This window comes from Meleagris gallopavo, chromosome 26 (assembly GCF_000146605.3).
Source record: "Meleagris gallopavo isolate NT-WF06-2002-E0010 breed Aviagen turkey brand Nicholas breeding stock chromosome 26, Turkey_5.1, whole genome shotgun sequence".
NCBI classification, from domain to species: Eukaryota; Metazoa; Chordata; class Aves; order Galliformes; family Phasianidae; genus Meleagris; species Meleagris gallopavo.
Window position 1 is genome coordinate 3,106,403 of NC_015036.2, and position 26,124 is coordinate 3,132,526.

General features: G+C 43.9%; 1 protein-coding gene and 1 long non-coding RNA gene across 4 annotated transcripts in view; one reads left to right on the forward strand and one right to left on the reverse strand.

Annotated features, from left to right (window-relative positions):
• The window catches only part of CLMP (CXADR like membrane protein), a 37,354-nt gene extending 11,236 nt beyond the window's left edge, over nt 1-26,118 (forward strand). For 2 of the 3 annotated variants that reach the window (XM_010723646.3, XM_010723647.3), the window contains 6 exons: nt 20,387-20,544; nt 21,224-21,425; nt 22,199-22,366; nt 22,701-22,823; nt 24,365-24,506; nt 25,646-26,118. In XM_010723646.3, the coding sequence (XP_010721948.1) occupies nt 20,387-20,544; nt 21,224-21,425; nt 22,199-22,366; nt 22,701-22,823; nt 24,365-24,506; nt 25,646-25,940 (1,088 nt within the window). In that variant the 3' untranslated portion in view covers nt 25,941-26,118. Of the gene's footprint in view, nt 1-16,470; nt 16,596-20,386; nt 20,545-21,223; nt 21,426-22,198; nt 22,367-22,700; nt 22,824-24,364; nt 24,507-25,645 lie in introns of all 3 variants that reach the window. The other variant, XM_010723648.3, reaches the window with a different exon arrangement.
• Nucleotides 827-24,433, reverse strand: LOC104914351. The gene is made up of 3 exons (XR_004162021.1): nt 24,355-24,433; nt 5,329-5,408; nt 827-1,939 (listed from the first exon to the last, which is right to left on the reverse strand). It is a non-coding gene; the product is annotated as an uncharacterized LOC104914351 (long non-coding RNA).
• Nucleotides 26,119-26,124: the final 6 nt, after the last annotated feature.

Here is a 26,124-nt window from a genome sequence, read left to right on the forward strand (position 1 = left end):
AGTGTTCTTCTGAGGGCTCCTGAAGGCACAGAATGTCCTTTTGCTGCCTCTGAAATAAGAGGCCATCTGTTCTTTGTCTTCAGAAACCAATGCGCTGATAAAACTCATGCTTTGTTTTAAAGAAAATAATGCTGGTGTGCAGCACACCCTTCCCAAGCTCAGATATGGATTAAATGAACAATTAAAAAAGAGTTTGCTGCTTCAGTGATTGTATTTTGTACTTAAAAGCTGTGACTTCCTAGTGGCTGTGCTGGGTAGAGGCAAGTCGTCTGCATATCTTCCTACATGCAGAGCAGAATTGCAGCTTTTCCCATACTCTGTGGTGCAAGACCATGTGCATTGCATTTTCTTTCTGGTTATTGCTCTTCTTTTGGTCCCCATCCTCAGAGTTATCCTCCCAGTACTTCCTATTGTGCAACCATGTGCATGGAAAACCTGATCCCTGCAAGAGCAACTCCAATAGCTGCAGTTTCCTTTGTTCCAGTGCAGTGTTTTTTGGGTATGCTGCAGCCCTTTAAACTCTAGATGTATATCTTGTGGTTTTGGGTTTCATAAGCCTTTGATGGAGCCCAGGATGTTTGCTGTAAATCCCCAAATTCTGGCAGTGTGTAGCAGCAGGGTGGGAAAGCTCTCCATTGAAAGCACTTGTGTAGTGACTTTGGCACAGGAACACCTTCCATCCTTGGGAGGGGGATGGATTTCCTGTTTCTGCTATGGGTGGAGATGGTTCAAGGAGGAATTGGCACTGCTTTTCCATTCCTTGCTGAGTTAAAGACCTCTATGACAGTCTGACATAAGCAGAAAGGGGGGGAGGAAAAGAACGAAAGAAAATGGTAAATATTCTTGTCCCTTTCCTCCCTGCCCCTGGAGGGGGAGATGGTTACCACCAGGTGTACACTCATGTGTTCCCACTGGATAAAGTCCAGGAGAAGGCCATATTTAGAGTGGGTCTGAGTTGCAGGAGACAATGGTAGTTGGGTGCATGTAACTGGTCTTAGGGCAGCAGCCCTGCTCATTGCTTTAAATCATTCTAGAGCTTTATTTTTCTGTCTCGGCACTGTCAGAGCCTATAATCCTCAACCAAAGGAGGCCATCCTGCCCTACCGAGAGAAGGACTTAAAGTGAGGAATCCCCTTCAGCAAAGATGTGGCAAGCAGACTGATAATGTAAAGAAAAGGAAAAATATCCTGAGCCCACGTGCATAAAGCTAGGGCCTGATTATGATGTAGAAATGGAAACAAAACATTAAGAATTTCCTTAATACAGGGAACTGGTAGAGCCCCACAACAGGCAGTGCTTATTGCTAAACCATGCATTATAACAACAGTAATTGAGCAGGTAATGATTACGCATGCTTTATAAGCACACACCATCAGTTATGTTCAGTCTGCAGACAGGGAAGAGTTGATGTAGCAGATTAAGTGTTATTTCTGCATTTTAAATAGCAGTCACTGTTCATATATTCTCTATGGCTACTTTCAATCCAAAAGAAAGTAGTGCATAATATATGAGTGTTGAGAGTAGATGCCAGGGAAAAATGTCTTAGGCAGTTGGACGAGATTAAACATTAGGCTTGCATCAGTCTTTGAGGTATGCTATGAAAGTTGAGAGAGTTTGTCCTTCTGGGTAGGGGAACTCTGTTATCCAGCTTTCCTATCTCCTGGAAGATGGAGCAGAATGCTCTCCCATGCTTAAGGTGAAAATAGTGACCTCCTGTACAAAATACAGTGATGAATGCCTGAGAAATGGCATACATAACTTAATACTATCTTTATTGCAAGAGTGTGGGCTGTCTGTCAGGTCTGTGGTGACCTTATTTAATTGGACTGAAAGCTTTTCACTGATGAAATTGAAATCTTTTGGTTGTTAATTTTCCTGTCATCTCCACTGCGATCCCAGCAGGTGGCTTTGAGTCCTTTTGGAGCTTTGATTTCCCCATCTGTAAAAAGGGAAATGCCTTGTTCATTATATCATGTGGTTTACGGTCTTCAGATAAAACTATGCAGAGTATTGGTAAATAGTTTGATTATGTTTTGGTTGGTCTTTCCTTTCCAAAGAGCTTGTAGGCTGCTGTCTGTTTTCATCTGTATTTCCTGCCTTTGCATTGTAACTGTGCTGTGACAGAGCCGAGTTCCTTCCTTGCGTTTACTGAAGATGAGCCATATAAGTCCTTATTTCAACTCTTTATAAATTTTGTAGTTAACATGCTCAGCCATACCTCTTAAAAGAGGAAATGCCCGAGTCCTGTCTCCTATGTTTAGAATATACAAAACCTATATACTTTAATCTAAAAAGAAAATGCTCTTTTGAGGATAAACAGCCTGAATAAAACATTTCTGAGCAACTCATAACAACTGTCTTCCCTTTATACCATCCCCCAAAGAACAGTTTCTACCCTGAAGGTTGCCAGAAGCAGCTGGCAGCTAAGTTAGGGGGTTACATGAGATTTAGGCTCCCCACAAATCAGACTGTGCATTGTGCCTGCTCCAGTACTGCCATTACCTGTTATCAATCCAAATGAGCCTTTTGAGGATCAACCTTTCTTACTTGGCTTATTCTGCATTAATGTGAAATGAGCCCCACTACCTGGCAGACAGATGCCCTGGGTTTGTTTCTAGATGTTAAGGAGGGCCAGATGTGGAGGCTTGTGTGGTCTGGGGCCAAGGAACTGCTGTTATCTCCAGCATGAAGCCACTTAATTTCTCCCTCTACTAGGCAAACTTGGGCAGGTATCTACAGTGTTTTGAAGCTGCTAAAACGCTTCCATCTGAGCTGAAGAAATGCAGGAAGCTGAGGCTGGGGGGTAAACTTAGACTTGAAACTGGGAGACCAAGAGTGTGCAGCTCCTGTCAGTGCAGATAAGGCAACCAGAGAGCAAATAGGCATGTTAATTATCAGTGTGAGATTCACACATTAAAATTGTGTCCCAGACAGAATGCCAGCATCTAATATGCATGTGCTATAGAATAAGAGGTGCTATAGAGTAAGAGGTGCAATAAGGGTGAGGATACCCGCTTAGCCTGGCATGCTGCTTCTAGTAATTATTTGGTGCTGATCTAAGGGGAAGAATACAGGAATGGGGTAAATATAAAGCAAACTCTTCCCCTGGCCAGGTGTTTATAGACATTAATATGTTAACAATGCTGTAGGGACTTTCAGAAATTTAGATTTGATACATTTGAGCATGTTCTTTGGCATATTGTTCAGGATTCTTTCCTAGAGCACTGCAGCTTTTTTCCTTCTGAGCTGCATATTGTATTGGGCTGAAGAACTGGTGGTATTGAGCTGGTGTGGCCTGGTTGTATTTGATAACTGTGTATGAACCACTCTGTTTGCAGCTCTCCTTTATCCCCTTCCTTACAAACTGCCCTTTATCTCATTTAAGACGTGAGACCTGACTTGGCAATAGGCTCCTTCTACAGCCTTGGGATAATGCCACAATCCAAAACAGAACTGAGTACTAAACTTCCCAGGTCTAGCTGCAGAGATCCAATGTATTTCTAGGTGTTGCTTACACTAGGGGCATAGAGTAGATACATGCAGTTTCATCTGTGGCCAGCACGTGTAGGGAGCAAACCATAACAACATCTCTAACAGGAATCAAAAGCCTGACAACTCAGAGGAAGATAAAACTTGCAGTGGGAAACATCTTTGTATAATTACACACACTTAGGTGAAGTTCATTGTGCATTCATTAGTGCAAAGTTCATCACTTTGCACTAGTTAACAGCTCAAGTACATTTAGCCATATTTTCCTCTGGCCCACAGGTCTGCTGTAGTTATTCATGGCCTGGATTCGTTTCTGTGAGCTGTCACAATTGCATCAGCCCCTGCCTGCCAGATGCCTTGGAAACTCTGCAGCAACCCCCATGTATGAGTATTTCACTTTCTTGCTGAGACTGTCAGTGAGTCACACTCCTGCCTGGAAGCAAACATGAAAATAAGGAGCTAGGAAGTACTGGACCAGATTATGAATTGGTAGCTTAGGTAAAATATCAGTAAAATTGGAGATCCTATGGGTTTTCTCCAACTTAAGTGATTCTCTAAGTCCAACCACCATCTAATGCCTGTAGTCCACCACTCAACGGTGTATCACAGCACCACATCCACATGTCTTTGAAGTATCTCCAGGGTCAACAACACCACTGCTCCTCTGGGCAGTGCCTGACAACTCCTTCTGGGCAGAAATCCTTCCTGACATGTAATCCCAACTAAAATTCTCTTCAGTGTGGCTTAATGTCAGGTGGAAATGGAAGAAAACTCACAGTGTGCTGAATTGCAAGCTTACATGGGAAAGTTGTTGAATATTAGGCACTGAGGAAAAATCATATTTACATATTTGGGGAAAAATAGCTCATGGAGCTTGATTTGAGTCTTTGAAATACAGCTTCCTGAACAAAAGGTCAATGTTTTAAATGTCTTTTCTTGTAGCCAGATGCTTCATTTCCTAATATGCATTCTTGAGGGAAACTGTTCTTCTGCCTTTGCAAGTCTGTAACACTATAATACTTCATGCTTGGCATCGTGTCTTCTCACTAAATGTGAGTAGCCATAGAGGTAGCTGTTATCAGAAAAGGAAATGTCTACCCTCTGTGTGATTCCTCCTTTCCAGATGTGGAGGATAACAGTATGTTTCAAGGACTGCACTCAGGTCTCACTTCTGCTGTTCTAAGGTTGTGGGAAAGGGCAATGTTTATAATAGTTTTTGAAGGTACAGCACATATATCATCACATTACAAGCCTGCAGAAAACACAAGGCTGTCTTCCAATGGGTTTTCAGTGTGTAGACAATGAGCTGACAGGTCTGAACTGATAAGTTTGAATTGTTTGTAACATAGAAGTCAGGCAGGAGAATTTCTGATCGATAGAAAAGTTAAAAGCCAAAAATAGGCTGAGGATCCTGATGAGCCTTCTGGAGCTCTGAATTTCCTAAGCCTCAGGTGGTTTAGTGAAGCTGGAACATCAGGTCCCCCTGCAGCCTATTTGTGTCTGTCTGATTCAGGTCAGCAGAAGTGCGTAAACAATTGGAATGTGATGCTTTGTTCAGGAGCTTGTGCCTGGAGAGCTGTTCCTAGTCTGGGTGGGAGTAAAGGTCCCTGCAGTAAACCCCTGGCACAAGGCTGTTCTTCAGCCTTCTGAAACAATGCAGCCAAGCACAATTTAGCTTGAGGAAGGAATGTGAATTGTTTAAGACTGGGAGGTGACTCTGGGCTATGCTAGCTGTCAGATATATACAAAGCTCAGTCAGAATGTGCTGTCTTGTATCTCTTGGTGCCTCTGCACGTTTTACCTGACTACCTTGTATAGTAAATGTTGTCTTATACACACCAGTGTGTTCAGGCTGACGCAGACAGGAGAATGATGTGATAGATGCTCTGCCCAGATCAACAGATACTGTGACCGATACCCTAAAAAGAAGGAGAGAATTAAGCAACTCATCGTGTAAATCCCACCCTTGGTTCTGATTGAGCCCTGGATCCTAATGCCAACCGACAGCTCGGGCTGGAGCCCAGGCTCAGGACAGCCCCTGCTCCAGGCACAGGAAACAACTCGGAGCAATAGAACGCAGGGAGGTGACTGACTGGCCTCACCTTTGTTTCAATGGATGAAAACGGCAAGCTTTGTCATGGGCCTTTTTTTTTATTATTATTGGAGGTAATTCTTGTTCTGAAGGGGTCTTTGTTAGGTAAGTTCAGAGGGCCCTACAAGAGCTGGTAGCAAGAAGCTGATGAGCTGTCCTATGAACACAAGCCTTGTGTGTACTGAGTTCAGAATCATGTAACTTAGTGGCTTTAATTGTTTTCTTAGTTCTCAGTGGTAGTATTTCTCCCACAGGGCCAGCAGTCACCTCCCAGAATTGACACACCTATCTCACCTATACAGCAAGGTGCTGCTAACCTTGTGAAACCAACAGATCTTGTTAGTGTGACCTAAAGTCTATCCTAGGCAGTTACCACCAACTTATCTATATTTCTCCCTTCATTTCCTATAGGATAATCCTAATTGCCAAGTCTTTGCTCAGAGTGTGGCTTCAAACATCACGTCCAGGTTGGCTGAATGTTCTCAACTTCTTTTAAAGCAGATCCCCAACAAAGAGTCTGCTCTAATGTCACTGCCTGCTGTCTGAGATGGCTCTTCCAACCAGCAGATCTTGGATAAGAGCAGAGGAGGCTCAGGAATAAAATTACTGTAGCTGAGAAATGAAAACCACACTCAACTTAGTAAGATTAAAACCAGCTATAACGAAAGGCCTAACACAATAGTAGTTTGTCTGTTCCCAAACAATTCAGTTTATTTATACAATGATGTTTCTTCCTACCCTTTCATTCAACTCGCTGCAGTTGTCTGTATACATCATTATTTAACTGACCGTAAAGGAAGGGAAAAAAAAAAAACAACTGGCATGCTGTTTTATCCATTCATTTTAAAAGAAAATAATATATTTTTTTAAATTAACCCCCAGACTTTTTTCAGCAGGGTTGTACTTCATCCTTTTGTCCCCCAGCTTGTACTGATTGCGGGGGTTGTTATGACCATGCTCTTGGCTTTGATGAACCTGACCAGGTCCTCCTGGACCCACAGCTCAGCCTGTCTGGGTCTCTCTGAATGGCATCCCATTGACTACATCACACAGCTTGGTTTCATCTGCACTCCTGAAGATGCATATGATCCCACTGTTGGTGTCATAGATGAAGATATTAAAGAGTACTGAGGGACCATGCTTGTTGCTGACCTCCATCTGGACACTGAGCCATTGACCACCACTCTCTGGGTACGATTTTGCAGCCAGTTCCTTGTCCATCAAACTGATCAAACCCATATCTTTCCGATTTGGAGAAAAGGATGTTGTGGAGGACCACACCAAAGGCCAAACTGAAGTCCAGTTATGAGACAGGATGAGAGATGTTATTCTTTACTCTGTGCAGCGCTGAAACAAAACGTATTGTCTGATGGTTTCACTTAATATAAGTAACATCAAGGCATGTAACTAATGGACATCAACTAGTCAAACTATGTAGTCTGGAAAACAGGCAAAGAAGCAAATTTTTACTAAGTAGTAACTTTACCTGAACAGAAAAGCCTCAGATATACTCCATTTTTCAACTGCCCCAGCCTTTGAAATGCAATTAGATTCAACACATCAAGAGCCTTACAATAGCAGGGAGGCACCAGTCTTCTGCTCGTGTTTGTTGCATTTATCTTTCTTGCTTTATTTATTTGATCTTAAGTGTTCTTTGGGGGAATCTCTTATCAGCTCTAAAATGTGGTTGCACCAGTAAATAAGAAGCAGTGACATTAAAAGTAATTGACATTAAAATGTTGTGACATTAAAATTAATCATGTTTGATGGATGTTGGAGACGGAATCCGCAAGGCTCCCGGGTTTGTGTTTTAGCAAGTTCTGACATTCATTCTCCCCCTCAGTTCCTGCAGCTGTTACATAACTGCCTTCCCCTCCTGCTGTCCCCAAACCCTTGTGCAGGGAGGTGTTGTTGGTTCAGAAGGGAGAAGAGCTTTCTCAGAATTCACAGCAAAGGCTTAAGGTAAAAGGATAATCCAGCCAGGCTACTGGGTGAGGTTGATGAGGAAATGGACCACTGGAAAGTTTACAGTGGAGCTGGTGGAGTTGCTTTGGAGTGCTTACTTGCTGTGTTACAGCAGTTTGAGGCAGAAGAAGCCTTGCAAAACCGGGCTCTTGCAGTAAAAATTGTTTCTTTTTCTTATTCGGTAATAAAAGGGGAAATAGTTAAAATTGTGCTAGGGTCAGTAGGAATTGCTGCCAGCTCTGCTCATATGGCACAGTGCATGTTGAACAGAAACTGCGGGCTTTGTTCAGGACCTGGACTTTCTGGAGGAGCTGGAGGGGATGTGGTATAAAAACCCACATTTTGCAGCCCAGTTCCTTAAAAATGTGGTGAGTGCCAGGGATGGCTGATGTCTGTTCACTGTTCCTGGGCTCCTGTTGTACAGCCAGCTTGGGGTAGAAATCACAGCTGTCAGCTTCTCCTTTGGGTGGCTGCAGATCTCCCAGAGAAGATGCTTCCTCCAGGCAAGGAGCGAGAGGGAGATGCAGCACTTCTTGCTTTCGGTGTAACATTTTCCATCTTCCTTTTTTGGCGATGTGAAGCTGAAGGGGCCTCAGAGAAACGAAGCGATGTGTTGGGCAGGAAGCCAGCTACCTCCTCACAGCTTGATCTCTGTGCTGGCTTTACTTTCTGTCCTATTTGGAAACTAGAAGTAATAAGCTGACATAAGTCAATTTTTCTCATCCCTCAATGGACCACGGTTGGCATATGGTGCCAGCCTCCTATTTCTGAAAGAAGAAGCTTGCATGGGTTCCAGTGTAACTTCACTTTTACAAAAAGCAAAAACTCTGTGCCACAGGTTAATTTTGGTGATGTTGAGAAAACTTGGCCTGCTGGTTAGGACCAACTGGGAGGTGTTCTGGGTGTTCAGCTTGAATTGGAACTTCCAAACTGTAGAACTCAGTCCAGACTCTGCCCTTGTTTCTTTGTGACTTCGGTCAGCTTTGCTGTGTCCCCAGTTAGTCAGGGGTGAGTTCAGTATTTGCTTTCTTTCCTTTGCAAACTGAAAATAACATTAGTTAGGAGTTTCTCTGTGGGAATGCAAAGCTCATTTAGCTAATGGCTGTGAAAAGAACATTGAGGTCTCAGTATGGGAGGATCAATGGGAGACTGATTTGGTCCTTTTAGTTGTACAATGTGCACTGGTGACTCAAGAGCATCAGTTGGGAAAAGTACTGTTAAGAATGCTCCTGCAATATGAAACTAGTTAACCGAATGCCACTGGACAAAGTCCATTGGGTTTAAAATCAAGGTAAAAAAGTGACAAAACGTTTTGGCATGTGCTTTCCTTCTCTTGATATGTTTCGGTGATATCCAAGTTCCTGAAGATAGGCTTGAATACTCGCTGTTCCTAGAAGCATAGGGTAAAACAGAGAAATTACAGCTGGGATATGAGATGGTGCTTTGCAGAGGCGCTGAATACCTGCAGCTCTGAATGTATTCCATGAAGGGTATGAGGGTGAACTGCACCTTGGGGAGGCAGAGAGAGAGCAGAGTGCTCAGTTCAGACAGGCAGTGCTTTCGTCTCGTCTGCCTTCTGACTGAAAATGCCCTCTTAAAGAGGGAGGAGAGCTGCGTGTCAGTTTCTATTACAGAAACTTTTTTTTCTAGAGAAACAAAACCAGCAGAAATACACGAGCACTGCAGTGTCCAACCACGTGCTCTGCTGGCTGCTTATCGTGGCAACTGTGGCTCGATGATATTGGGAATTTTTGAAGGCAATATTAAACCATTGGAACACTAAATAGCAATGATGTGAAAAGTTAATTTCAGCTTGGAGAAAAACAGATTTGGACATTTTAGAGTACCTCTCTGAAGAGCTGTGTTACAGTGCATTTCCAGAGTCACCCATAGGGTATGGAGGCAAAGCAAGAGAAGTGTTCAAGCAACCTGGTTCTTGTTCCAGTTAGCAAGATCAGCACTGCTGGATAATGCAAACTACTCAGCAGATAGTAATATTTTACCTTAGCAAATCTGCCTTGACCCTTTTTGCAACTTTCTGTGGTCAATTAATGGTGTACTCTTCTGACACTTTAAAAGTAAATTTCAGCCCTCTCCAAGTAAATATTAGGGAGAACTCAATGCCAAATATACATAAGCATTTACTTACAAGCTCCTCCAATTAGGAAGCAATATCAGGTGATATATCTGATTAACTACAAGAGCTTGGATTTTACTGTCATGTGGAGAGAAATTTAAGCAAGAAAACAACTGGTACTGGAGTCAAGAAACTGCAGCCAGCTGTGACCTGCTCACAGATACTGTCAGCAGTAAAAGAAGCTAAATTCATCAACTAAATTATGTGCTCAGCTATATCCCCACAGACCACACATGCTAGGAGAGCTGCAGTTTACTGTAAATGTGGCTGACAGATGGCTGCCAGACATTACAATGGACTTAATCATTGCAGAGCCCACCACCCTGGTCTGGCAGCTGTGTACACAGTAAGTCATGGCTGCTGGGGCCAAACTGGGGTGCTCAGGAACCTCTCTGGAGCCAAGGCAGGAGAGCAGCACGGTGTGATTTACCCGGGTGGTCTGGAGGCTGTGGTGAAGCAGGAAGGCCTAAACTTTGGGGAGTGATGCTTAAGTCTCCTGGGTCTCTCCCTGACCTGCTGCATGGATCAGAGCATGTCACAGGACTGTATAAAGCAGGAGGGATTTGGGGAGGCCTCTGTGCAGCTGTTAGCTCAAGGAAGAGTGAGCTTACACCAGTAAGGATGCCAATTTCATAGTCTGTGTGAGCCACTGTGCCACTACTTGACCACCCTTGTGGTAATGCTTTTCCTAATATCTGACTGGAATTCCCCTTTTCACAATCTGCTGTTGTCTCCCATCCATTCTTTGTGTACCTCTGAGAAGAGCCTGGTTCAGATTTCTCTACAACCTTGTTATTCCTTCTGTAAGGTTTACGTATTCATCCCTAAGGCATGCAGGTACACTCACATAAATTTACAAGGACAGAAGTGAGGCACAGAAGCTGCAGCTTGTCCAGGAACCCTTCCATCTGTAGCAGGGCTTGAGGTCCTTTCCCAGAGTTCAAGCTTAGATGATTTCCCTGAGAAATGCCCACTGCCAACTCTCCTAAATCATTCAGCAAAATTATTCAATCATTTCTCTTTGGACTGTACAGAGCTGCTGAGATCCTCGTTTCCATGAAATGCTTGTATTCTTGTACCAGCAGTGGAGATCTCATGTTCCCTAGTTTATATTCTTTCCACTTTGCAGAAAAAGCCCTTGGAGTGATGCACAAGGTGAAGATGAGCTGACAGTACATACTTATGGCAAAGGCCAATAGCAACCTAGGCTGCACTGGGAAGGATGTGGCCATCAGGTGATGAAAGGTGATCTCTTCAATCTACATAGCAGTGTTGGGACTGGGTTTAGTCTAGGGCTCCCCAGTATGAGATATGGGATGTACAAGAAACAGACTAACAAATTCCAAAGGACAAGATGTCCACAAGATAGGAATAATGTAGTAGTCTGCTTATTTTTTGTTCCAGGAATAGCCTTTAATGTCTCATGTTATTGCTTCAATATCTCCTATTGTATGACAATATCTGCCTTATAGGTGTTGAAGTAAGGAAATGAGTTGGCCAGATTCTGGTAGGGACCTCAGTCTGATTAAGAACAAGGGAAACGTTCTTTGCTTTTGGGTTGATGGTCGGATCTCCTATGAACATTGACTGTATGGAAATTGAGAGTCCCAGAGGTAGATTCAGCTGCCCATGTGTGCCACCCATTCCTCCTAGGCTTACTTCTCTATACTTCACCTGACCTTTACAGTTTGTTTCCTGATAAGATGCCTGACCTTTTCACTTCCAATTAGCAGACTCGTTCAACTGTTGCCTGAACCACATCTTGATTCTTCTTTTTTCTTTTCAGTATCTTGGAAATACTGTGCTTGTTCACTAGAGCTTGCTGATGTATTGTAGCTCTTAGCCAGGCCTTCCTTGCTCTCCCAGATGCCAGTTCTCTCTGCAGACACACTTGGGGCATCCCTCACTCCAGAGAAGGGACGTGTGCCGGAGGAGAACTAGATTACTCTTTTGTGCAAAGGTCACAGCAATATTTGGCAAGCATGATGCTTGCGTGTGCTCATTCAGGGTTTCCCCTAGCAATGGCCCAAGGCTTTTACAGACTTCCCTGCTCTGTGAAGCCCTTGGTATTTGCAAACATGCAAAATATATGTAACGTGCATTTCAGCTGCTGGCATGAGAGCCCAGTGGTGAGCAGAGAAAATCTGCTTCCCTCCCTCTCCCACTGCAGAGGCTAGAAAGTAGTTGAGCATGGCTTAGCTCTGACAGATTCTGAGCTGTTTGACTCTGGAATAGGTTCCCTTTCTGTTGTCCCTCCTAACAGTTTGCAGGTTTTATTTAGCTTAGGTGATATTGAAGCTTTGTCTCTCAACTTGCACATCTGAAAGAGCCACTCAAAATGAGATTTAAACAAACAAAAAAATCAGTATTCTAAGGCTCCAGCTATTCCTGAGGAAGTGAAATGGGGCTGATTTTAGTCCACGTGCCTTTACCAAATATTTTAAATGCTAATTTAACGCTTTGAAGTTCTGAAACAAGCCAAGGGTGATGATAACCTACACGAAGCTTAAAAAAATAATTGTGGATTTGCGTAGAAAAACACAAGAAAGTTAGATTTTCCACAAGTTTTCGGATTCGAAAACTTCCAAAGAAGCAAAAAGAGGTTCTTCACTTTTTTTCCAGTGCTTTTTAAGTTGCAGCAACAATAACGTGATTAATGTGACACTGTTGTATAGCCATGTCCTTTTTCGGGTGGCAGGCTGTTGTCATGTGGAATAGATCCAGAAGTCTGGGGAACGTAGAGGTTTGGCCTTCAGCTCATAAACTACAATCCTGTGGGTGATGGAATCCTCCTGAGACCTCCCATCTCTGGCTATTGTCAATGCACTAGAGTATCTTAGGTTCAGCTGTGCTTCTAGACATTGAAAAGCATATCAGCATGGATTTTACTGTTATCATGCTTTTTATTTAGTGTTAAGCAACATTTTCTTACTTCCTGTCTAACTTGAGTCCTTGTTGTAACAGCTGTGCTGTTTAGCTGCTGGAGTTATAATAGCTGCTGTGCTCCACTTGGGGAGATGTGTTCCTCTGAAGGGAGAATGCTTTCCAAATTCACTTGTCCTCTTTTTAAAGTCAAAGTAAGTTCTCACCAGTGCAGCATTCAGCCTAACCTTCTGTTCCTAAGTATCATTAGGAATAAACTCAACCATTCTGAACACTGAACCGTGCCAAGTGTAGGATGGGACGTAAGTACAACACAAACTAACACTCAGTGTATAGAGATCTAAGAACACAGTCCCTTTTTTTTTTTTTTCTTACTAAAGTAAGTGCAAGGACAAGGCTTGAGAGCTTTTCTAACCTCCAGCAGGTCAAGAACAGCTTAATTAATACTCACTGCTGCTGGATTGTTGAGAAACAGAGGCTGCAGACTGCTAGGTAGAGAGTATCTGTAACCCAGACCCTTCTAGAGTTGCTGTTCTTGTTCCTGGCGCTACGCTCAGCCTGAAAGATTGCACCTCGTGTTCATCCCAGCAGTGTTGCAGAGTTCAACATCTTTCACAAGACTTATGGGGATGATGGGGAGGAGCTGCTGCTGCTGTTCATTTTCTGCCCTAGGCTAGGCTGTGGCTGAGTGTTTGAGATTGAGTGAGTACGAGAATATGAAAAGTGACAGAGTGCTAATACATTAGGCATTCATTCTGTATCATATTAGTAGCGCTTGTAGTGGATAAGTGAGATGTCATACCATGTTATGTGCAATTATGGCTGCAGAACTGAGCATCTCGCTGAAATAATGTGGATGTGCTGAACAGGGACTGAGGCCTGCACCTTAAAACCATACCCAACTTTGAAAATGCCTAAAATTCAGCAAAGGAATAAAGTTTCTGAATACCTCTTAGTTTTCTTGTACCTTTCTTGGCATGCTTAAGGAGTTGAAGTTCTGTGACAAAGCAGCAACAAAGCAGAATCGGTTCGGTGCTTTCTGGTTCCCCCTGTTAACGTTGAAGCTACGGTGGGGAAGAAGAATTCTTACTAGAAGAAGGGCTTTTTTCAGTAATCTATTTCAACCTCTCTATCTCTTGCATTCAGAGTTGTCAACCAATTCCTTCATTTGAATGTCCATCAGCATCATCCAAGAGGCGTTGTCCTCTTGCTTTCCTCAGCACAAAGTTTTGTAAAGTGTGCAAAGCAGCCCAGAGATACTTGCAGAGAAAAGGAGTATCAGTCATCCTCAGGTGCTTCAGTCCCCCTGAGGGATCTGTGTTGTGTGGACAAGCTCTGTGTAGGTCTGATCCACACAGCTGGAAATCACCAGCTGCACCTCTGAAGCTTAGCTGAGCTGTGTGAGCAGAAGACACCTCGACCATTTTACTGCTAGAATGCCTGGACTGAAGGCTGAGGGACTTCACACATTGCTCTGTACAAACACTCTGTGAAGCATTAAATAGGAAGATGCAGTTCTGATGTCTTGTTTGCTGTTCTGTGTGGTCTCTGGGGATATAAACCCAAAACTGCCTACTTGCACTTTATTTTAAAATGCAACAAGAAAAAGGACAGCCACAGTACATACATAGCTGCTGGCTGTCTCTGGAGATCCTCAGATAATTGAATGCTTCAATGTTTTTCCAATATTCCAGAGTTTCTGCAGGCTTTGGACTCAGTTGTGTGTTGGTATGGAAAGCAAACTTCCTGCCGGCTTTTCCAGAGATAATTTTACTTCTTGCTTCTAGGAATGTGCAAGTCAGAGCCTTAGCATGTATGTGGCCATTAGTACAGTGGGATTGGTCTTTCATCTGAACCTAATGAAGAAACCCTGAGCTCTCCCAAGGAATGTTGTATCCTCGCTGCTAGAGCCACGTAGGAGACCTGCACCTCATTCCTGCCTCGAGGCAGTGAGATACGCTGTGCTTGGAGCATTGCTGTGCACACCGTGTGCTGGTAATGGCCACCTCAGATCAGGGACCGACTGGCTGCTTCCATACAGGGGAAGAATGGCCAACAAGGGCCTATGTTCCTACAGCTGTCAGTGTTTCTTTAGGTAAGGTTCTGTGTGTCACCTGCCAGGTTCTCGCCCCTCCTGCACTTCTTACTCTCTCCTTGCAAACCTCTAACAATCAGAGGCTCTGCTTTGTGCAGTGCTGCTGCTTTCTCTTCAGGCTCTCTTCCTAGCTCCGAAGTGGTTTCAATTCCAAAGGCTTCACGTCACCATTTGGAAACTCGGCAGCATGCCGGACTGCTCTTTGCTTTCTGCTTAACAGCCTCCTCCAGCCTCAGCCCAAGCACATGTGGTTCCCATTACGGGGGACCTCTGCAATGCTTTGTGGATATGGATGAGGATAGGCCGACCTCTCCGCTTCTGACACAGCCAGCCTGTCCCTGCGGGAGCTGACTGTGAGCTCACATTTTTCTCGTTTGAGACGCTTGTGCTTCACAACCAAATTCCTGAAATCAAAGGGAGGCGGAGGGGAGCGGGCTGCAGGCAGCATGCTGGGGGGCAGCCCCTGGTCACTTGGAGCACGCGAGCTCTCGGGAGAAGGAGACCTCTGGCCTTTATGTCTCTGCCAGCCAAGGAATACAGAAAGCAGATGTCCCAGAGCACAGCCCTGGCTGAGTTAATTATCCCTAGGAGACTTACAGCCGCCCCCAGCTTTTCCTCCCTTGCCCAAAGAATGCAAAATAGCTGTCTGCAAGAAGACACCATTTTATGTTTATTCTGGCCTAAAATGCTGTCAGTGCAACTGGCCGTTAGGGCTAGCGCAGGCCAATGGTGGACACAGGGTGTCAACCTTGTGGGTTCTCCTTATAGCTCAGGCACAACCCAGTGTGGCAATTTACTGGCTCAGTTATCTGCAGCAGAAAGTCCAGGAGGCTTGGAAGGGGAGATAAGATACAGGACTTGATGTGCAGGTCTGTCCTATCACTAATTATTGAGGGGGAAAAAATGATCGGTTTCTCAGTGGAGAAAAACCGTAGAATTACTGTCTGTAGTGTCATCGATATTTAAATGATTGGAGCTTCGAAATCACTTAGATGTGAGATTTTTTTTAGTCCAGATACAATTCCATGGTCAGAAAAGCAGCCAGTCTCCTTTAAGCATGTAAAACTCAAAACCTGTCTGTTAGAAAATGCTCCAGTTGCATTCCCTAGTGCTCTCACAAGCAGTGGATGGAGCAAGAGCTGGCTCTGGCTTTTCCATGGAGCAGCTTAGCAAATCTGTTCCTACAATCCAGAAGTGAGATGGAACTCTAACAGATGGGAAGTCTTAAATTCCTGGCATGAAGGAGTGGTTGCAACACTACAGACCGAGCTGTGCTTTAACTCTCAAGCATTGTTCTTGTATGTATCTAGGCGGATTTGTGAGTGGGATCATACAATCACCACAGTTGGAAAAGACCTCCAAGATCATCCAGTCCAACCATCCACCTACCACCAATACTTCCCACGTCCTCAGTACGACATGTAAGACGTGTTCAGGATGTATGTGCAGGATTATTCAGCTAGAGAAATGCTTTCTGCCTGGATAATTCTGCAGGCACTTGCACTCTGCAGGGATGGGATAACTTATGCTGTTTAAGCAGAAATCCAGGCTTTGAAAACAATGTGTTACTCAAGACTGCAAGACCAAAAATTCCTTTATAAAAAGACCACAGCTTTGGGTAGTGGGATCAGACCCAGGTGTGTAAATAATTTTTTTAGAGGATACCAAGGAGGACTCAAGAGATTGGACTATAAAAGCATTGGTTATGTTTGAAACTATTTGTCTTTAGCAAATCGTTCTTCCTTTAGGAGCATGCACTGTGCTGGGGCAACAGTGGCCATTCACTGCTCCTGCTGCATTTTCTTCCAGGAAACACTATGATGCTAATGAACAAAAGCAGATGAAGCACCTTTTGCAGGTGGACTGGAAGTTGCCCAGGCAGTACTACAAACTCCTTGCATGACAGCCTTCAGGACTGATGTCTCCAAAACAAGGTCAGGTTAGGTGACTGCCCTGGGATGACCCACGGTGAAGTGTTTTTACTTTTAAGGTTTGCATTTAGTAAAGCCCTTTTAAAACCTGGCTTAACTTAAGCGAGTGTTTACATCTCACCTCACCAACTTGAGCCTAAGGAATGGGAGTAGAAACACAACCTATAATTTTCCTCTGACTCAAGACATCATGTGCTAGAAGCAGACCAACAATTCCTGCAGCTTCAGAGTTTCTTTGGAAAAGTTACAGTCACCAACTCAAGTTTGTCTTATTTGGTAAAAAAAAAAAAAAAAAAAATAAAAAAAAAGCCAAAATAAATCTAAAAAGAAAAAAAAAGTAGTTAAGTTTAGCTGAAAAACATGCTTCATCAGAGAAGTCCCAGCAGCAAGGACCCATTTTTAACACTGAGTGATCTCAATGTGGTTGGGGCCAGCTTTGCAAAATGTCACTGTGGATTTCTTGTATCACAGTTCTCTGAAGCTTTTATGGGAGCTTCTTTTTAAGTGTAGCAGTTAGGTGATAAAGCATGGACTTCTACTTTTGAAAGTAACACTTATATTGAGCATTGCTCCCTAATTCATCTGCCTTCTGAAGCTAATGAAAGATTTAACTCTGGAAGCTTTTTAGCTTTTAGCACATGAACTTGCCTACAAATAATTTCAGCAAAACATGTATTTTCCATCTGATCCTGTGTGTCTGTTTCTGTGCCTGACATCTATGTATATTTGATATTATCAGATGCACGTGCATTTTTGTGGCTTTATGCACACACTTGTTAATGGATGGCCATGAAAATAAGTCTAGGTTTCATGATAGCGTGCATGAGTGTATTCAGCACAGAAGCACATCTTTGTGTGGTCATAATTCGGTGAGGGCTGCCAGCCCCCAGTTCCATTGAGCTTGGTCCTTGCATTGCACTAGAGCTGGCCCACCTTTATCATAGAATCATAGAATGGCCTGGGTTGAAAAGAACTACAGTGATCATCTAGTTTCAACCCCCTGCTATGTGCAGGGTCACCAACCACCAGACCAGGCTGCTCAGAGCCACATCCAGCCTTGGCCTTGAACGAATGTATATTCATTTTTCCTTTATGTATGCTTGCTTTGGCGTTGCTAACAATGCTTGTTGCTCTGGAGGCTGCTGGGTGACTGAGCTATTGTCTTCTGAACAATGGTGCACTGCTGAAGCATGCTGATGATACAGGAGATTGCAGTGTGCCAGCGGACTACCACTGCAGCCAGGCTGTTTGAGATCCACGAGCCAGTGCTTTGTGGTGCTGCTGCTCTGCAAAAACAAACTGACCTCCCCCTGGAGTCATGCAGTGTGTCTGAGTAAGGCCTGAGTAAAGCTGAAGCAATTCCTGAATTGCTGTTCGTCCCACAGAGTCCCACACAGGATGTGGAAGAGGTTTTTTGGGTGAGATCTGTGGAGCCTGCATACATATTGCCTTATTGAGCAAGAGAGTGGGTCTGACTTTTGGGAAAACCATCCGTTGTCTGTGCTGCATCCGTGGTCTGAGTGCAGGGAAGCTGTGGATGTGCTGTGCCCTCGTGTGGCCCCAGAGCTATGAGAGGGGCTGCTCTCATTTCTACTGCAGTGATACCCCACGCTAAATGCTGTGAAGGTCTGTTCACTTCCAGCTCTTTTCAGTTGTTGCGCTGGGCACTTCCACAACTGCTACCTTGTATTAAGTACTTCCAGCAAGCCTTATTTCAAGCTTCCTTTTGACTTTGCACAGATATAGGAGAATTTGGATTTTTTGTAGAGTTTGTGGGCTTAGAAAACCATAAGGACTAAAGGGACAAGTTTTTTAAATAAGAATGTTAGTTATGTCATGGAAAAGCAGGCGAGCCCTGTGCCTGGTGGGCACTTCTTGCTGGGGCTCAGTTTGAATCTCAGATCACGTTAGCTGGGGGCAACAAGAACAGAATGAGACGTGAGCTCTCCTGTAAGCAGCTTGTTCAAGCCAGTTTGCTCACTGCTATTACACTCCATCAAAATGCAATATATGATCTCGACCTAGGCATCAAATGTAAAACTACATTTTAAAATCCAGAATACCTTGTGAGACATACACACAGCTTCAGAGCCCTGCTGGCACAGCCTCTGAAGCTGCTGCAAACGTTATGTGAATTGTGGCACTTTAATTAAACTTATTGATCGGTCATCTAGCGAGTGTCAGCATGTTAATGAAGGCAGCCAGCAGCAGTGTGGCTGCAGGAGAAAGCAGGCATTTCCCTTAGCAGAAGGTATAATTGTATTTGGCAGATGGAGCTACGAGCCCAGTGAACCCAGTGATAAACTGGATTAATTTTCCCTTTAAAGAAAGCAACTAATGTGGCTGAAAAGGAGCTTTCACAGCCATCAATTCATGCAGAGATGTGTGTAGAGGAGGAGAGTTTAATCCTTTGCAAGACTTTTCTTGTCTTCTCTTTGTAGGCGTTTTTGTACACGTGCACATGTGTAGAAGCTGATGCCTTTGGTACAAGCACTTAACAAGTATTGATTCAATATCAGGAGCTTGGGATGTGACAACCAAGAGGCAAATCTGAGGATGGGAGCAGGAGAGAGGAGTATTTTTAGACCAGTGCTAGTCCTCAGGAAACAGAAAAAGCTGACACAGTGTCTCTTTGGATGTCATTTTTGCTGCTTTTTGTGCTTAAAAGTAAAAGCAAGGTTAAAAATCCACTGTCTGAATCCAAGTGCAGCCTGTGTAACTGCAGCTGTTGCCAGTAATCTCGCTTTGTAATCTTGGCACTGTGCATTCAAATACACATGTGGAGTATCCTCCTAGTGCTGCCAGCTCAGCTTTAATCAGTTTCATGTTAATTGGTCTAAGAACCAGGAGATTTCATGTGCTTCCTTTCATGAGAAAAAGCACATTCGGGTGCTTTCTTCCTGCACGGCAACATGTAACACCCAAATGCACTCAGGCACAGAACACAAATGGCATTCATGCCACAGAAATCCACATGAACTGTCAATTGGAAAATGTTCTGCAGCAGATTTGATGGTCCTTGCCCAGAACACAGCAATTTTTCTGTTCCTATTTTCTATTTGGGCCACTTTGAATCGGGTTTGAGCTTACCAAAGCCCGCTGATTATCAAAACTGAGAGACGTGCAAAGCTAAGAACCTTGCTTCGGTCTGGTTTGAGCAGGAATGCGATACAGAAAAAGGCTCCGATTTAAGCAGCGCCATCTCCTGCCTCTGGATTCGGGGCTTTGGCTGCAGTTGGGCTGTTACACTTAGCAACGTGTGAACGACTCGGCTTCCCTCTAGTGGTTCTCCTTAGCAATTTCTTTTTCTTCTCAATTTTTGACCATTTCTGGGTTGATGCCCTCGTTCTCAGGCATCAGGTACCTCGTTCCCAGTGTTAGGGAAGAGACTCTAAGCATCATCAGGCTGAGATAGGAATAAAGCTACGGGCTGGGAGAGTATTCCAGACTGAAATGCCACTTCTGAAGTAAAGGGATAAAAAGTGAGGGCAAAAACAAGGTAATCTGGAACTCTGAAACTCTGTAGATGCATAGTTGAGCAAAACAATCGTGTGACTTCAGCATTGACAGCTCTGGAGTACAAAGCCATCTGTTCTTCGTGTTTCAATATTGGTGTGAAATGAACTCCTTGTGTATGTATGAACGTCTCCTTGAATCAGCTGCAATCTGTGCAGGAAGCCAAGCTGTTGGGTTTTCTTTGATGCCACGAAGCAAACGAGGAAGAACGCAGCAAAATCGAAGTTGTGAGCGCAGAGATGGATCTCAGCCTCTGACCACCAGCTTTTGTCTTTCAGCTTCCTGTTCTGTCTGGCTGGCTGAGGCTCAGACAGAATTTAAAAGAGTGGCCGAAGAAAACGTGACTTTGCCTTGTCACCATCGCCTGGGCCTCCTGGAGCAAGGCAGCCTGGACATTGAGTGGCTGCTGCACACGTCTGAATCGGTGCAGAAAGCGGTAGGTTCATCCACAACCTGCTGGGAAAACAGCCCAACAGCCCCACTGCTGTGTTGGCATCAACAGCAGCCATTGGTTTAAAGAGATGTCTGTGAAGTCCTTTGTAATTTATACCGAGGAAGTAAGCAGAATGCCTAGGTGATGTGTTTAAAGTGTGTGAAAGTTAATTGATATTTATTTATCCTATAATGAGGAGGTAGCGATGAAACTGCGTTTTCTTTAAATCAATGGTATTATTTAATCAGTGGTCTCCAGATAAACCTCAGAAGTGCCCTTCAGGCTTTCAGATATTCTATTTCGTAGGCATGGACTTTGAAATCTTTGGGGGGGGGGAGAAAGAATAGTCATTAAGTACTTATAAAATCAGATCTGGAGTAACTGGAATGATTGCTTTGCTGTTCTAGTTGAACCTAGCCACAATCAGTGGCTACTTGTGGCATCAGATGATGCCTATTTTGATGCTGGTACAAATGCTCAAATATGAACCTTTAGTGCAAATATAGTTCTTGTATCAGCTTCAGATTTGAAATCCAGGTTTAATTTTCCACCTTGCTCTGAGCTTCCTGGGTGATCCCCAGGCACTTAGCTATGCAGGACCTTAGCCTGCAGCTTCTGGAAAGACTTTGTTTTGTTGTTCCATACAAAAATAAAATTACAGCTGTCCATCTCTGCTCCTCAGGTGATCACCTACTCTGGAGGCCACGTTTACGATGACCTGAATGAAGAACAGAAGGGCCGTGTTTCATTCACCTCCAACTTCCGTGCTGGAGATGCATCCCTGCAGATCATCTCCCTGCAGTCCAGTGATGCAGGGAAGTACATATGTAAGGTGAAGAATGCTGGGCAGTACGAATGGGCTCACATCACCCTGAAGGTTGTAGGTAAGATCATTTTTATTGTTCTTTCAAAGACATATATAGATATATAGATATCTAGGCACATCTCTGTATAGAGATTTATTACATTAGGGTATAAATACACACAGACATCTCTTCATCAGGTTTCAATAAGTCTGTATCTGCCTTTGCATTTTTTGGCAAAGGATAGAACACAGGAAGAGCACAGAGAACTATTTTGTGGTAAGCGTACCCACTTGCAACATCTCCTTTCTAAATTGTCCTATGATCTCATCATGCAAACTAGAGTGATATCCTAGCAACCATTGCTCTGTCCAGAACTCTTGCTGAGGACTCTGAGTTTGTGTCCCTGGAGCCCAAACCGATACAAGTCAGTGAAGGTGATGGATAAGCCACTGGGGTTAGCATTTCTCTTCCCTGATTCCAATTTATTGCTTGACATTTGGCACCTACACTATCACCCCATGGAAGTCCTGCTGTGACCTGACAGATCCTGTGGGGAGAAGGAAGAAATGGAGAAGTAGGGGGAGGGAAAGGATTTCAGGGAAAGGATAGTCTCTAAAATGTGCCTAGAAGAATGCTTTGATACAGCTCCATTGGCACAAGTATCCATGAAGCAGACTGACTCAAAACAGAATGTGTTCTTTCTACTTCTTACACTACAAAGTTGCACAAGGTTGCAGTTAAAGTCCACTAACAAACATCACTAGTGCAAATAATAATAATTCTAAAAAAAAGGTTTTCCACCAAGAAAATAATCTGCTGCATGTGCATGACTAGTGTTCTGTTTTCTACAGAGAAACCCTCCAAGCCCAAGTGCTGGCTGGAAGGAGAGCTGTCAGAAGGGAAAGACCTGTCCCTGCAGTGCCGTTCTTCCTCAGGCACTGCGCCCATCTCCTACCGGTGGCAGCGCATAAATGAGGAAGATGAGAAAGCTGAACATCTCCCACCTACGTCAAGAGTCAGTAAGTCACTTCCTCTTAGAGCTCTCCATGTGTTGAAAGCCAAATAACCACCCACAGGCACACTGTGTGTCCATCTTGTAACCAGGGAGAGTGTGCTGGCAGTGAGAGCAGTGCTTTACCAGAACTTGGCTACAGCAGGATGCTGTGTTGTGCTCCACCCCGAGCAAGGAAGTGCACAAGTTCTCATGCTTTGCAAAAGATTGACAAATGGTCTTTCCTGAGTTATTGCTGATCTCGAACTGATTTTGATCTGCAAGTTCAGCGCTCGTTTTTTTGTTCCGTCCATCCGTTCTTAGTCTTCTGATTAATCTGAGTGTTGTTTTTCCTATTTCAGACATTTCTAATCCAGGTCAAGTCTTACTGAAGAACCTCACTCAGATGAGTACAGGGTTGTATCAATGCATGGCCACCAACGAGGCTGGACAAGAGAGCTGTGTTGTTCGGGTGACAGTGCAGCGTGAGTATTGCACCTAATTTGTATTCTCACCTCTGTATGAGCAATGTAGGTCCTCAGCTGACCCACTTCACTGGATGAACCCTTATCCACACCCTTGCCCTTTTGTACTCCAGTCACATGGAACAGTTCTCATTTGCTCAGCAGTATTCCATATAGCCTGGAGTGGTAAATACAGTGTTTTGGCTCAAATGTTTTGGTCTGTTAGAAATATTGATTTTGAGAATGGCCAACAGAGTAACAGGGAAAAAACAAACAAACAGGTGAGATGGTTTGCCAAGCTGCTAGTTAGCTCAGGCTGGAAGGATTCTATGATTGCATGAGATTATTGCTCAGTATTAAATCTCTGTGGATAGTCTGTTATTGAAGTCCCAAATTCCTTGAGAAGGCAAGCTATTTCCAGGCAGCCCAGAAAGCCTGACCAACAGAAGTAATTGCACAAAGTGAAAAAGCAACTTCGGGCACAGTTTGGTTTTAATCCAGACTCAATATATTTGGCCCAACACCAGAGAATAAAATCAGTATCTATGTGATTAATCACATCAAAGGTGTGTAGGTATCTAGGTGTTATGTCTTTGCATATGCGTGCAAGGAAATGGGTGGAGTTCGGCACAGGCACTGACAGCAAATCCAAACAAACAATGCAGTTTGGAAGGCTTTTGTGTGTAAATCTCAGGGAAGATAAGAGGGAGCCTGAATTGTTGAAATAAACGACTGCTGACAAAGATCTCTTCTATGGAGATTCCATAGCTTTGGAATGTATCTGCCAAGCCAGGCCTGAAGTAGCTGCATTATGGTCATGTAGCAAGGAAAACCTGCTCCCCTCAGGCATCTGACGTGTCCTGGCAGCTTTTATGTCAATTGAACTGAATTGGTTTAAAACCTCATTTTGATTTGCTAAAGCCTCCACAGGGACAAGCCCTGAGGAAACAACTCACAGCCAAGCCCAACCTCACCACTCTTATCAAAAGGTTTCATGCAAGTTCAGCCAAGGACTCAGACAGATTGGGAAGTGTTGTTTCATTAACTTCCCTATTCTGAATGACAAATGCCTTGTATTGGCACAGCACAATTTTCCTTTCTCTGGTCCTCTTTTTCCTCCTCCAGTCACAATTTTTTTCCCAAAAATTGAATAATTCATTCTGTAAGCAAACAGTGAACATTTCAGGATTCATACCTCATGGGAAAATATCTGTAGTTCATTCTCTTGCCTTTAGAAAATTGTTTGGTACTTTTCCTTGAGCGTGGGTTGTGCTGTCTGCCTCTATTATACTTTTTGTGGTTCTGGGCTCTTACATAAGGATTTTGCCTCCCCATCTCAGATCTGACTCACAGCGGAAAGCATAGCTCCTGTGATCCCACCCTTCTAGAAGTGAATTCTTTTCTCTGTATTGTCTCATGTTTAGAAACAGTATTTAAGATAAACTGGCTCAACTGTGCTGAGACACTTAAGTAGTCTAAATTCTGATTTATAAATGATATAATTTCTAGTGTGAAGTAGAATGTATCTATTTGGCCACTACTGAGAGTTTACCTGTTAACAGATGCCCAAAATATTGGCATGATTGCTGGAGCAGTTTGCGGCGTCGTGGTGGGACTCTGCCTCCTGTTCCTGGTGGTGAGGCTGACAATAAGAAGGAAAGAAAAGAAGAGGTATGAGGAAGAGGAGGCCCCAAATGAAATCAGGTAACACCTTTCCCTTAATCCCCTCCTGACTTTCAGTCTCCTGTACACCCAGCATGCTTCAAATTAACATCTCTTTTCGCTCCAGGTTTAAGTAACCCAAGCATTGGTTTCTTAAAAGATCATTCTATAAAGCTCTTACAGTCTTCCTGAAACATCACTGACAAGTTTCACAACTCTTAAGATTTCTGTTGGGAATGCTCTGAGGTTTTCATGGTCTTTCCTGAGTCTTCTGAGCAACTGTGCTGCTGGACTTAGCTCAGGGTGAGAAACCCTTTAAACCTCTGTTTGCAGAGCTGGGAAGCCTCACCCCTGATCAGGTGTCTCAAGAACGCTGACACATGTTCTTTGAACTCATCTGTGTGTGAGCTCTGCCACCTCACTCCTCTTGGTCTTCAGCCAATTGAGCTCAGGGAGCAAAGTTATGGGAAAAAATATATATATATATATTTCCAGGAATGAGACTTAGCTGCTCTTGTCCCTAAAGAACCCCCTCACCTCATTCCACCTTACTTCTGCCTGCCCTTATATGACATCTACATACGGTTGAGCAGGCATCTTTATAATCCATTCAGCAGCTGATTACTCTGCTGGTGGTCAGGTTGCTGGTATGGCCAGCAAGAAGGTGTCTCTGTTCATTGCTTCCCTTGCATTTCTTGTTTTCTAGGCTTTCAAACCTTGCACGCCTTTTTATTCTTATCTGAGCCTCTTCCGTCATCTTTTCACACCTCTCTTTCAGGGCTCAGTTACTGTGCTATTTTCACTACTCACATTTTTTAAACCAGCAGAACAGGTCTCTGCCAGTCTTGTATAGGTAATCTGTCATTATGAATTAAGATAATAGAGCACACAATTCTGTCTGAACTGTTTGCACTGATACTGGGCATTTGTTCCACAGACTTCAAATCCACACACACAGAGCCAGTTGTGCACATACATATTCTAAATCCATTTGGCCAATAGCTCTGCAGAGCTACAACAAATTCAATCTACTAAGTTACTTTGCACAGAATTCAGGAAACCCACTGCCTTGCTCAGACTACTGGACAAATGTGCCTTGGTGGCTTCAGCAAGCAACCATTGCAGCAGCAATTCAGGGTAATAAAATGTGTAATTGTTTTGTTCTTGTGCTGTGTTTGCAGAGAAGACGCAGAGGCACCCAAAGCCCATCTTGTCAAGCCCAGCTCCTCATCCTCTGGTTCCAGGAGCTCACGCTCGGGTTCCTCCTCAACCAGGTCGACAGCCAACAGTGCCTCTCGCAGCCAGCGGACTTTGTCAACTGAAGCTACTCCCCATCTGACTCCTCCACAGTACAGCCAGAGGGAGATGGGAGGAAAGGAAACAGAGCCAAAGAAAGTCGACTATGCCAACCTGATGAAAATGGGAGCCACGCTGGTCATGGTGCCTGCTCAGAGCCGAGCGTTCCAGACCGTGTGACTGCTCTGACTTCTGCCATCCAGAAACACGCCACGTACCACCAGCCACATAGGAGTTGTTAGATTAGCTAGTTACCTCCCTGGCCAGCTTAATTTTAGTCACCTGTGACAATCTGCACCACAAGAAGCCCTCCCACTCAACTTTTTCCCAGCACTTGAGGTTCTGAGATGGATTTTTTTTTTTT